Source organism: Tribolium madens, unplaced genomic scaffold (genome assembly GCF_015345945.1).
Source record: "Tribolium madens isolate multiple individuals breed KSU strain unplaced genomic scaffold, Tmad_KSU_1.1 Scaffold_1;HRSCAF=32;Tcas5.2_LG8, whole genome shotgun sequence".
In the NCBI taxonomy this organism is placed as follows: domain Eukaryota; kingdom Metazoa; phylum Arthropoda; class Insecta; order Coleoptera; family Tenebrionidae; genus Tribolium; species Tribolium madens.
Genome location: NW_025400984.1, coordinates 6,942,733 through 6,956,280, shown reverse-complemented (window position 1 = coordinate 6,956,280; position 13,548 = coordinate 6,942,733). Strand labels below are relative to the sequence as shown.

The window sequence follows — 13,548 nt, the reverse complement described above, 5'->3', positions numbered from 1 at the left end:
ATTTCGAATGGTGCAAATGTGCCATTGTGATGTTTATTCTGATGGTTTTTTCTCAGTGGTTGAAGGCAACAATCACCTGTTACCCTAAACGCTATTTTTTGTGGTCAACCAGACGTAGCATGAACCTTAGGTTAGTGGAACGTAACGGCCGTTGAATCCACCAAACCTTTCCAACCTTGAAACTCTACCCTTTTTAGTTTTTATTCTCACCGATGACATCAACGAAATGTGTCATGGATGCGTGCTGTTGTATCACTTGTATATTGAGTTTGGTTGTGCAGGGAGTCACTGTCAGTGTATCACCGAACTTTTGTTGAGAGAGGTCGTATAGTGAGTTAGCTGTAATCAATAATCTTCATATTTTGGAAACGCCCTTACTGAAACACAAATACAACAATTATGGCCATCAGCAGGTTGTCTATCATCAAATTTTTGGAATTGGTAAGCATTTCTCATCATTGGGTGTGTTATTTTTAGAACTGACTGCAGTTTATGAATTATTCAGTAAATAAATGTTGTGTGATAATACGCGTTAATGCGTTTTTGCCATTTTTGATTTAATCAAAATTGTATGCTGCTGGTTGTCTAGCTATGTCATTTATTTTTAATTACTTAATTATACCCTCAAGTACGCTTTTAAAATTAATTACCTGTAACACTTTTACTTAAAAGTAATACAAGTTCTAGATGCACCAAAAGATGTAAACAAAACAGTAATTTTAGAAATGATACAATGGTGTTTATTAAGCTAATTGGGTTTATAATAGTTAATTTAATTTCTTAGTGTTAATTGCGTACTCGTTTTACATCTTTTAATACATGTTTTACTACGAGATACAATAACGTATGATTCATCAACGAATCTCGAAATTACGTAATGTATAAAATTATGGAAATTGTGAAAGTCAAGGTGCAAGTAACCTAATTTTTTATGCTTATTACGGTATTGTCACAGTGCATTTTTCCATAATGCAACAAGTTGTTGGTCTTAACTGTCATTTGTTGTTAGATTTTAATTATAATGTAATTTTTCCTTTCTTTTTAGTTATACACATTTTAATAGCATTGCTTTCGAAACGTCTAGACTGAAATTTTAATTAGAATAGAAACTAAACTATGAATATTATTTTTCTAGGCTATTGCAGTCACATGTATTGGTCTTCATTACAAAAGCGAAGTCCCTCACGACTTCAACACCAACACTCTCTCAGTGGCCGCTTTCGGTGGTTTTGTGATCATCCTTGTAGGCGGGTTTGCTGGTAATTACCAATTAATAAAATCATCGATTATTTTTAAACGTACTTTAATTTCAGGTCATCTAATGTCGACTCCAATTAATAGAAGGATCGATATTTTCTTTTGTTTGGTCGGGTGTGCCACATTTATTGCAGCAGGTGCGATGAACATAGAATATTTCAAGGATGTTCGTAAGAGCGAATACAGGGATTATGGTTTGGCGAAAGCTTCCTTAGCAATTATTGGAGGAGCTCTCTTTTTGATAGACTCGCTCTTGACTTGGCGTGGCGATTTTTAAATGATCATAAAATAAAAATGTGTGTTTTTATACAGTAATATTTATTTTTATATGGATGTTTTTTATGTACAAAATATTTCTCAAGATAATTATTATGCATTGTTGATTTTGATACTAAGGATGTGCCTGTATGTATAACTTACAAAAGAATGATTGTTATTAATTTAAAACTGATATTTATATTTGTAAAAGGACCAACATTTGTACAATAAATCTATAGTCCTTAACAGTTTTTTATTTTTTATACTTTAATTTTTTATCGATGACTGCTGATTCTTCATAATCAGCGTGTTATAATTTTTTATTCCCTTTTTATTTTTATAAAAAATTCAGTTGTGACATCTGTTAACATAACACCTATTATAACACTTACCAGTCGTTTCGAAGTTTGTAATGATACAGAAACGTGTTCTTCTATAAAATGGTTCAGGTTATAGCTACCCAATAAAAGAGGACGCTGAAGTATTTTTATTGAAATTTTTGTATCTGTACAAGATGACTTAACTTTAATGTTTCCTTTATTTAATCACAAAAATATTATGTTCTTATTAGAATAAGAGCCAATTAAAATATTTGTCTATAATGCAGGTACCACATTTTTTTTTATTTTCAAATTTATGAGCTTGGTTTACGCTAAATTAAATTGTAACAAAACATGTAAAAATAATAAAAACAAATAATAACTTTATTTTGATTGTTGCTTTCTACAGAAATTTGATAAATTATTTCTTATTTTTGATTAAATTTTAAATTATTCTATTGGTTAGTGGCGTATTTAGGTTCATTGTCGCCTAGGGCTACTTAATTCTGGCCGCCCCTATTGACACCATTTCATCACTAGTTTGGCATAAAATATTATTTAACTATAAACAATTATAAAACAATTAATTTCTTTTTAAAAATGCATTTATTTAAACCATCGCCGTCTCCATAGAAATAATCCTTTTCTCGCCAGGGCATTTTTTGAGTTCAAGTGATTCCCGTTGGCGCTTTAATCTGGGGAAATTTTTTGACATTTCCATTTTTTTAGCTTAAAGGGTTCAACCTCATAATATCAATTCTCCCTGGCGTATCTTGTTTTGTTGTATCCTTCCTTCCCAGCATTTATTAATTGCGTTATTTTTCGTTAATAATTAAAAATTATTCAGTTTTTCCTTAGTAACCCCCGTAACTAAGAAAAAATCGGAATCACTGCTTCAATGCATTTTTTACGAAATGCCCAGGCGGGATATTGATACATTTCATTAAGGAGGCGGTGATTTAAACATACATACCAGGTGAATAAAAAGTATGGAACGAAGCGTTTTTCTCGTAAACTAACCACTTTACAAAAAAAAATAATTAGTGTAGCGTAAAGTCCAATTAAAATGTGACCATTTATCAAGAATAACATTTTTCGAAATTTCTTTTAAAAAACCGGGCTCTCCAACGACCAAAGTCATGAAACGACTCCCTCGTTCAAGTTCGGAAAATCTTCGTGATGGGCTCGGAACGCAACTTTAACAATTTATTAAAAAAAAAGTACTGACTAGAAAACAATTCTGTTTAATTAGAGGTCATTTTTAGATCATAATCTTTAATTAAAAAAATTACCATAGTGGGTTGCCATTTAAAAAAAAAATTTCCAGAACTCGAAAACTAAAAAAAATTTCGAAAAATGTTATTCTTGATAAATGGTCACATTTTAATTGGACTTTACGCTACACTAATTATTTTTTTTGTAAAGTGGTTAGTTTACGAGAAAAACGCTTCGTTCCATACTTTTTATTCACCTGGTATATAAAGAGATTTTCGCCACACTAAAATTTTGCAGCCCTTAAAATTCTCACGTTCTGGGTTATAGCCCAATAGGCCTTTACATAAATATACCACAGCTACTTATAAATGAAAAATACATAGACAATTAATAATTGCCTTTGCACGTTTTTAAATTTGATATATTTTGTTGTGCTAAGATTTTTTACAAATGTCTTTGTTAGTCAAAATTAATCACTAAAAACAATAATATCAATAATAATTATGAGAAGTTCAAATTGCAAATATATGTTATTATTACTAGCTGTATAATACACGACAGTTTTAAAAATTAATAAGGTTTAATTTTTTTTTCCAGCCGCAATTTATGCTACATTAAGCTTCACAGACCTGAAAAATTAATTTGGTATGAAAGTTAAAACTGCGCAAAAGTGTGTGTTAATTTTTTGAAATATATTTTAGATGTTAGTTATTAAAAGTTACAATATCGGTAGGTATCGGACTTTATAATTTCAAAAATACAAATTGAAGCAAGTGGTGTTTATCAAACGTTTTTTATTCTTTTGCTCAATAATTTAGTTATGCTCAAATATATTCAATATATAGGTACATAATTGTTAGTTCAACAATATAAAAATAACAGCCTGAAGCTGAACACAAATTAAAAATTAATTGTATGTAGATGCACCTGAAGTTTCACAGCCAACAGAAATTCAATTAACTGTGGCAGGTAGTAATTATTAAATCGAGTTTAGAAACTCTATCTATAATTCTGATATAAAACTTGCACTTAATTGTTTTGAAGCCTCATACTTTACTAAACTGAGCTAATTGAATATTTCAGTCGAAACCTGTTATAATACTGCTTTTGGAATTTATGTAATAAACTATTTTCACATTCAGACTCAGTAGATATTGCATATAACAACCAAATAATTAAGAGTAAAATTTAAGTTTAATTTTTAATTTTTAAACAAACGTAGGAAATGTACATTTTTAGCTCTTACAGAGACTTTAGCTTGACATTATTAATGGATCAACTGAACTAAATCAACCGTTACATTTTACGATTGCTTCTGAAAGCCCAATTTATCATAAATTCAACGAACTATTTTGTTTTTTTCTACGCAAAGTCTAAAATTTTCTACCGACTGTTTAAAATTAAGGGCCGGTTGTAGAATATTTACATTTCAATTAGTTTAATTTTAAATTAAAATTTAATTCGCTTTGTGTGTCGGACCAAAATCTATCAAAGTTAACTGCAACAAGACAAGCCCATTTCCGTAATGGAAGTACTTAGTTTTTATAATCACATTCTTTGCATTTAATAATTAATAATACAAAAGCATGTAAAATATTATGATGAAAAATTTAGAACAAAGACTTTTAAAACTATTGTATAGTAAAATTTTGCATTGTTCGTTTTATAATTTAAAAGTATTTTTTTATTCAAAAACAATTGGTCTAATATTGTTTTTGCTCTTAGCGAGCTTTGTATATGCAGCAAATCTCTCATTTAAGCTTTTTCAAAAAGCGTAAACCACGATTAATTGAGTTAGACACGAGGGTTTTGTGATTGAGCGTCTGTATTCATCTGGAAGATTTGCGTCTAATCCATTTTTAAAAGAGCCTTTTGAAAACTTTGATAATATGGCGCTTTTGCTTTTTTAAACAAAATAAAATCCAGCCATAATAGATGCAAAACTTTGAAATTAATGATCTTTTTTAAGTTTAACACGATGTGCATTGTATCTGCTTTTATATGGATCTTGTACCCTGCTTCCATAAATCTTTGTTCAGCAAAAGCCAATGTTTTAGATTATAAGGCTTCACACATGCCTCTTTAAAACACTGAAATACACATTCCACCTTTAATATTCTCATCTCCGTTTCCTAATCACAAGCGAGGAGGCAAAGGCAACTTTTAATAAGGTTGGGCCAAAAAATGATTTGTAGATCAACATTAATGGAAATCCGCTTTTATAATGGCTTTTTTGACTTATGTTGTGCCGTGTTCTATTTGAGGATTATTTACTTAAAATATTGCTTAGATTTTACGTGAGGTGTATTAGAGAGAGTGTATTAGAACCGGCGCATCCACCATTTTACTATGGTTTCAATTTAATAAAACAATTTTTCATATTAGATTTTTGAAATGAAAGCCATAAGACATCATATAAAGTACGTAAATATAATGAATATTTCCGAGCTTTTTTCCTCTTTTTTCCCCATCACGTTTAAGTCGGTGGCAATAAAATTCGATTCCGGTCGGAGAGAAACATAACTAATAACTAATAATGAAAGAAGACCAAAATGGGGCGTTTTTGCGGTTAGAGAAAACTTGGAAAGATAGCGAAAAGCTCAGAAACAGAACCTATCTTTGATTGTTATTTTACTACCGAAAATAGAGATAATTTTTCAAAAGGTTTTCTGTTCTTTATACTCGTAATATCTATTGTGTGTTTGGCTAGAAAAATGCAACATTTTTTGTGATGACGTTTTTGAGTGAATTTTTTAGTGTTTGAGTAATTATTTACTAGATAATAACCGCAAGTAGAGAGTAACCGTTTAACGAGCAGTATTTCTTGTATCAATTGCACGAAAGGCTGTAAAAGTCTCGGTTGCAACAGTTCGTGCAATTTATATCATTTTCCGTGTTCGTGTAGGTCCCATTCTTCAAAATAATGTGGTTTAATACGCATTTTTCTTTAAAGTTATGTGAACTTTGGTAAGACTCAGACATGAAGTTGGAGCTTGAACTCACCTAGAGAAATCCGAACAACGGACCACATATGAAATCAATATATGTTACTGGCGGAAGGTTTCCAAGCGAACTATTAAAGATTCATAGGCTGAAACAGCATCCCCGGAGATATGTCTTCGTGTGCAGACCAGAGATCTTAATCTTAATCAAGCGGCAATATAACGTCTTTTCTAGGTATTATTTCTAATATTATTGCTGAAATCCCAGACAGGCGCTTGAAAATTAATTGCTTCCGGTGCGATTGTTGAATTAAAAATGGTGAAACACACCATCAATCAAATTTCACATTCAGGCCTCTCTTATGTTTATATTGCTCTCAATTCAAATTTGCACACTTCCGCACGTAATTAATATCAGGATAAATCTTTGGGAATTTAAAGCAAGGGATTATGAAAGGTTGAAGATGGATTACTTAATATCTATGGAATATTTTATGATTCCAGCGAGTTTAATGACACTGGCCGGGTAAGTCATTAAAGTTTTTAATTTGGAAAAGTTCGGAAATGTTTTATGTATGTTGTACAAACTGCATTATTGACCCTAATGTTGGAAACTTTCGGCCGAATATTTTAAAATTTATATTAGGCAAATCAGAAAATTAAAAGAATAATTTTTGCCCGCCTGCGCTCACAAATTTGTTTTTGTTCATCCAAGTTAAATTAAAAAGAGTTTGTCTATCATTACTTTGTCTCAAATTGAAGAATTTGCATTTTAAAGTCGCCACAAATAGGCATCGGTCAGTGTCATAATGTTAATTAAACTAGTGCATGTCTCGTAAATTTCGATCGATACGATTAATGAGTCCTATAAAAGTAACGTGTCGACGGCTGATAACCGGAAATTGCCCGAATCTAAACAAATTTCCATGCAAACAGCTGTCTGTGCGCGTTTTTATGAAAACAGAAATCACATAGACGGATAGATTGTCGAAATTGTTGGTGAATACTGTTCCGCAGATGTGTTCGAATGCATTTAGATGGCAGTGGGGTGTTGCTGCGACTAACATTCGTTCGGCTTCTGCGGAAATTAGAACCAGATCCTGTCTTTGATAACAGCTCAACAAATTTATTTCAAATCTTCCACCTGATTACTGGTATATATTTTGAGTCTGTTCGTGCGAATTTTCGATAATAATGATGTTTTTGCAATTTATATCTCAATTATGTGGGAAAAGCGTGACCAACAAAATAACGCAATCACCGTAAAGTGAAGCAAAGTGTCAAATCAATAAAACTGATTCAAACTGTCATTAAAATATTACTCATTTATATGCAAAAACTGCATTTAAATAAAATGCAGAATTAGGAATGCCATTTCAGTTAGAGCCGGTTATTAATTATTTCAACAAAATAGGTATTTGTGGATTTTCCACCGGTTCTGTGTACATATAGTTTTTTTAACTGTTTTTATAAATCAAAATACATTAGCTTTAAAAATGGCAATTATTGCAATAATAGTATATGATAAACAAGTGTTACAAACACTTTCATTGTGGTGATACGAGCCAGGCAGTGGCGAGTTTTAGCACGAGTTTTACAATAAGATATGTTTTTTATATTACGTTTTCTGTTGAGCGCTTTTTAAATTGAATTTATTATTAAATTTTACACTTAAAATTGACGACTTTTGACATAAAGCCTGTTTTTTCTTTAAATGGAAATTACCAAGCAAAATTTTGGTAAAAAAATTGGTAGCAGTTTGTCTCCATAGCCACAAATTTTGTTTGCTCTTTGTTTTTGTCCCAAGAAATTTTGTTAAAAAATTATGGTTATGGTCAAATTGAGATGTTGCCAAAATTTTGATGTTTATGAATCTTGTGTGTTTGCTCTTTAAAAGCACTATAATTGAATACCTGAGGGCCGACATCATTACCTAAGGTCTAAAGACAGAATTCAGTTCTAATCATTTTGAGAGAAACACCGCAAGTAAGTATAAAATGTTGTGGACAAAAATGAGGTTTTTGCTACTAAAACTTAGAAGAAAAAGAAAAGAAATACAGAAAAAAGTTATTTAGCAAAAGATACAAGTAAGTATTATGATGATTTGCAATAAATTTTGTGTAATTTATTGAAATGAGTTCAAAGTTGATGCATTTTATAAATTCTTATTCAGCTTTAGTTTCAAAATTGTTACTTTTTTAACTCGTTCCTCAAAAACGATGCTCTAGACACTAATTTAATTGCGTTCTTTTCGAGGTTCTTTCTCATTCATGACTATGAATGAATTTACTAGTGGTGCCAACGTTTTAAGACTGTTTGGCATTTCCATTTAAAAAAAAACAGACTTTATACCGTACCAAATCGCTTGAAACTAGTTCAAATTGCATTAGTTTCAATAAAAAACGTTGATATTTAACCAGTGAGCAAAAATATTGTATAAAATGTTGTCAAAAACAGTGCTACAAAGTTAAATTTTGTGCAGCTGTTTTCAGTTACACAAACTGCTCGTTGCGATACCGAAATAAAAAATGGTAAATTAACAAAACAAGTATTATAAACACTCTCACTGTGTTAGAAATGCACTATTATTACAATGAGGGGTTGTACCGCTCGTTTTATATCTTATTTTTTCTATCGAGAGCTTTTTAAATTGAATTCATTACTATATCTGACGACATTTGACGTATGCGGTACCCAAAAAAAGTTAAAAAACTAAAAGCAGTGTCGCAATGAGCATTTTGTGCAACTGTTTTCAGTTACACAAATGTCCTCGCAAATGGCCTAAAGATTCGGAAACATAGGTCTTTTGAAACAATTTTTTTATTTAAGCACTAATGAAAAAATGAAAAAAAAAACATGAAAAAATACCAGTTGCGACATTAATTTGTTTTTTAATAATTTGATTATTTCATTAGTGAATTATTTATAAAAAAAAATAGTAAACACATTTCAGAGAACTAGTAATCGTGTATCATCAGACAAATTAAGCTCCTTCTGTTTTCGGTGTATACCCTTCATTAGTCGCAATTTCATTAATTTATGATGTACCTACTGATATCTCAATTAAATATAATTTACCTGCTGATCAAAGGTGCACTTCTAGCTTTGACAGTTTATTCCAATTGCTGTTAGCTGGAGAAATGATTGACATCTAGGCAAATACTGTTTGAATGAAAGACACTCAGAAATAGGTAGCGCTCGTAACCAACTGTAGAAATTTTCCCAAGATGTTTATTCTATTTACGGTACAAAGTTTCAACGATAGTCAAGAACCATCTTTGGCAGATTACGTCGACTTGCAATTTTATAATAAAATTAGAAACCTTATTTCAATTAATTGGATCGAAGCCTCGGTGTGGAAGAATTTTCCACTCTGATGTAATTCTCAAAGAACAGAGCACATAGTAGATAAGACAGGGCCAATCGCCTTGGAGTCTAGTTTTAAGAAACAGAAGGCTTTGATAAACAACGAATAAAATGAAGCTGTGTCTAATATCACAGAAAAATTAGCTTTGGCATAACAAAAAAGCATCGGAATCTTGCTGTTTTTGTGCAGACAAATTGTTGCTGTTTCACGAGAAACTTAGAATCGTATGTCTTAATAAGAGTGCTTGGAAGTTTCTTGTCTCTGGAACAGTAAATTCAAGAATTAATTAGGAAAATATGATATGACAAGTACTCTCTCATGTAGGTCCTTTTGCTTTCAACTCGGCAACCCAAGTGAGCAATTACTAACTTCACACTTACAAACTTCCTAAGCATTTAATTATTTTAATTACTGGTCTGCTTTCACCAAACCCTAAGCAACAGTTTTAGCTATGGTCGTTTCGTGTTTACTAAATGGAGGGAAAAAAGCAACGACAGTACAAATTGAGATTTTACTCAGTTTTAAGCTACGTAATATGTACAACGGCCAACATATAATAAACAATCAGGAAATAGTTTTATCGTAACATGAATAGAATTAAATTTTATCACAAATAGTTATTATCTTAGACACTAACTTTGGATACATTTATATTTATTTCAATATGGTTCATTAATCGTCTTGATTAACAAAACATACTTTACAAAAAGAAATACTAAAAGCAATGTTTCTTATTTACGACAATTTATTTACAGTTGAAATGTCTAGTTTTTGTTTCTGTTCAGTGCTGGTAACTGTTGCGTATATGGAGGTGTTACAGAAAACAGTCTTCAAAGAAATTAATACAAATAACATTATAACATTTAGTTTTTAGCGTGAGTCTTCAGTTGCACACTAAAATTTACGTTAGAATCATTGTCTTGTCGTCCATTTGGATTATCTATAGTTAGCACAGACCTGAAACAAAACAGAATATTAAACTTACTTGCGGTTTCGTATCCACAAGTAAATACATTTCGACCTGATTAAAACTAAATTTACTTTTCCGAATATCAGCTTTACAAACGTTCCCAATTTTAGCAGCGACAGCAATCAAGAATTTTATTGATATTGAAACCTAGCTATGGTCGAATGCAGTAAAACTTGTATAGCTAACGAGAACGTCTCAATTTAACGAAGTCTTGAGGAAACTTTGATTGCCTTGGACAAATCTCAGAACCTATCAATAACTACTACTAGTTTTAAGACTGAAATATATGTTTGTGACTCTTGGCAGTGCTTTATATGTTTGCTTTTAGCTACAAACTCAAGTCTGGTTAAAAGACACCTATTTTTTTCTCTTAAATTAGTCTCAAAAATGCGTAAAGCAATATAAAAAACAACTTTGAATTAGACAAAATAATTTTTGCCAACAAATATATTATTTTTGATAAATGTAGTTAAATAACAACAATAAATACATTTATTTCTAAAAACTAACATTAAATCTCTTATTTCATACATAAATCGAATACTTTTATGTGATTTTGTGTATCCAATAATGAAAGCCAAAATATCTGATTGGATAGCGTAATTTACTAATGTGTTTGTTGTAATAGGATTTTAAGTTTTGTTGCGATAACCACAAATTGCTAGAAATATTGTTGTGTTTATAACAGATTTCCAAAATTTGTTTGAGTGTTATTTCAGTTTTTAAAAATTTTAAAGTATTAAAAATAACTTTTCACCTGTTATTTAAAGCGAATGTATTGATTGGCAAAGCTCAATTTATACTCCCTCTTTAATAGTTTAGTCAATAGGTCAACAAAAACCGTTCATGTGAACCAAGACAAGACGTCAATCCAAATGATGCTCTTTTAATCGTGAATACATATTAATAATTGTACTGTCTAATACGTGTTAGTTTTATGAAATTTGATATCGCATGTCATCAATCTTTCTTTGACGATATGAAGTCGTTAACTCTAGGTACACACAAAACTGTCAGCGGAAAGGTTCAGGATACTTGTACCAAGTCAAGACATGTTGTAATTATTGTACAGTAATAAGCTAGTTTCCTGTTCAATAGTTGGTTGTATCCTTGGGTCATAGAAATTTCAGGTTAATCAACTATTCAGAATCGAAACTGACTTTGAAAGTAAATTTAACTTATTATTAATTAATATTTACTCACCTATAAACTGACGTGTTAGGCCAAGGTATAGGGAAAATATGCAAGGGGAGAAAGCCAGCCATCTATCCATTAAAATTAGAGGTGCTTTGTTACCTGAAATGAAACGTAACTGATTACATTAAAAATTGAAACATGTATGAGGCAGCATTAGTTGGATTTCTATTATATCTGTATTCAATAATGGAGAAAAGTATTGTTTGTAAGCATCATTAGTGCAGTTTTTTTTTCAACAATGATCCAAGATTTTTAATAAAGTATTTGTGGATGAAAACCTTTCAACCACTGGACAATTTGATGTAATTGGTTAGAAGACATGTATACAGGGTGCGCCAGGATTTGCGCCCCAGAAAAAAATGCCATAGGTAAGATACCGGGAACATGGAAAAATGTTTAAAAAATTCTATCTATAAAATTTTAAAGTTATCAGAATTTAAATGTTGCACTTTGACCCTATTTATTTCTGTTGGAGTTTTTTGCTCCAGGCTGTTAGAAGAGGAAACAAGGAAGCTATCTTAAATTGTAACTCTATTTAATGTTATTTGTGGCTTTTATGTGCAAAATGTTTGTACTTTTATTAAATAATTATAAAAAAACATATACAAGATCATCAGTATCATTAAATAGACATAAAAAAATGTCAAATGTCAAAAAATAAAAGTCAAATTTTTTTTGACAAATAGAATTTTTTTAACATTTTCTTCATGTTCCTGGTATCTTACCTTAGTTGAAATTTTTCTCGGGGCGCGAGTTCTGACAGACTGTAATGACGAGTCGATGTTTTTAACTACAGAATAAATATCATGTAAGACGTATTGACAGTTTTCATCTTAGCTTGCCTTTGATGTTGCCAAGTGTGAATAGTATTCACTCTTTATATGTGATACTCGTTATTTGTAAGTGTAAGAATTATAAATAAGTAAAACCACATAACATTCTTATTAGAGAAATAGAGGATTACAGAACTTCCTATTTGCATAATTGAAATTATAAAAACTCGCTTCACTGTTTTGTGTCCCTCACAAGGAGTCTGTTCAATTTCTCAAAGACTTTTCGCTTCACCGAATCTCGTCACTACAACATTCAAAACGCGCTTTCAACTCAATGTCAATTTGTTTTTATCATATCGCTATCGTGTTTGAACTTTTACCTATTTTTCGCTTCACTGCTAATTGTGGAATTTGCCATAAAAAGTAATCATCGAACTAAAAGTCCTAATGTGATAATATCTCGGTGAGGTTCTTGTATATAATGAAAAGTCGCAGTCGAATAGAACGTTTCGTTCCGATTTTATCGTCGCTGTTCGCTTTATATGCATTAACGCGATATTTCCTACTGCGACTTCCAACTTATTTTAAAATGAAAATCTTTACAATCTAACGAAGAATCATAATGCAGTTTTGTTCGAGAAATTCTAGAGCCGGGAACAAAAGAAAATGTAATGAAGTATTGATTTAACTGCGATTGTATTATGGCATTTCTTGGAGTCGTCTTCTATCAGAAACGCGTCATTTAAATAACATTGCTTTGTGAAATAATAAATTCTGAAATGACACCAAACTGAAACAATAATCTTACTTACTAAGGGTGCAATTTGGTCACAGGGGGCGTTATTAGATTGCAACTTCCAAAGTTCGAAAGCAAAATATTACTGTATTTTGAAATTCAATTAGTGCTAATGCAAATTCGAGGATTAGGCGATTCTTCGTAACGTCATGCTCACGTAATGGTAAATAATTCGGTATATTGGATGGACCACGGGTTAATAATTCCATTTCCCAAACCGAAGATACAATTACAACCGCATCCATGTAACGAATCAAAATTTGACGCGTTTGGGTCACACTGTTATTTTCATTAATCCTGCAGCTCTAAATCGAGTATTTTTAATGTTTGACTCAACTTTTAACTAAATTCGCTTCGTGGGCTTTATTTATTTAAGCGCCGGTAATTTGTCACATACGCAGACGGTTTTATACCACCTGGAAATGTTGTTAAAGTTCACAGACAAACATTTAT

At 31.1% G+C, this 13,548-nt stretch overlaps 2 protein-coding genes across 2 annotated transcripts in view; one reads left to right on the top strand and one right to left on the bottom strand.

Annotated features, from left to right (window-relative positions):
- Window positions 1–220: 220 nt before the first annotated feature.
- Window positions 221–1,761, top strand: LOC123003643. The gene is made up of 3 exons (XM_044396539.1): window positions 221–441; window positions 1,136–1,259; window positions 1,314–1,761. The coding sequence occupies exons 1-3, from the start codon at window positions 400–402 to the stop codon at window positions 1,532–1,534; spliced, it is 387 nt and encodes a 128-aa protein (XP_044252474.1). The 5' UTR covers window positions 221–399; the 3' UTR covers window positions 1,535–1,761.
- Window positions 1,762–9,862: 8,101 nt separating this feature from the next.
- The window catches only part of LOC123003716, a 67,996-nt gene continuing 64,310 nt past the window's right edge, over window positions 9,863–13,548 (bottom strand). Inside the window, exons 6-7 of the mRNA XM_044396674.1 lie at window positions 11,533–11,625; window positions 9,863–10,316 (exon numbers count right to left, since the gene is read on the bottom strand). Of these exons, the coding sequence (XP_044252609.1) occupies window positions 10,306–10,316; window positions 11,533–11,625 (104 nt within the window). The 3' untranslated portion in view covers window positions 9,863–10,305. The remainder of the gene's footprint in view (window positions 10,317–11,532; window positions 11,626–13,548) is intronic.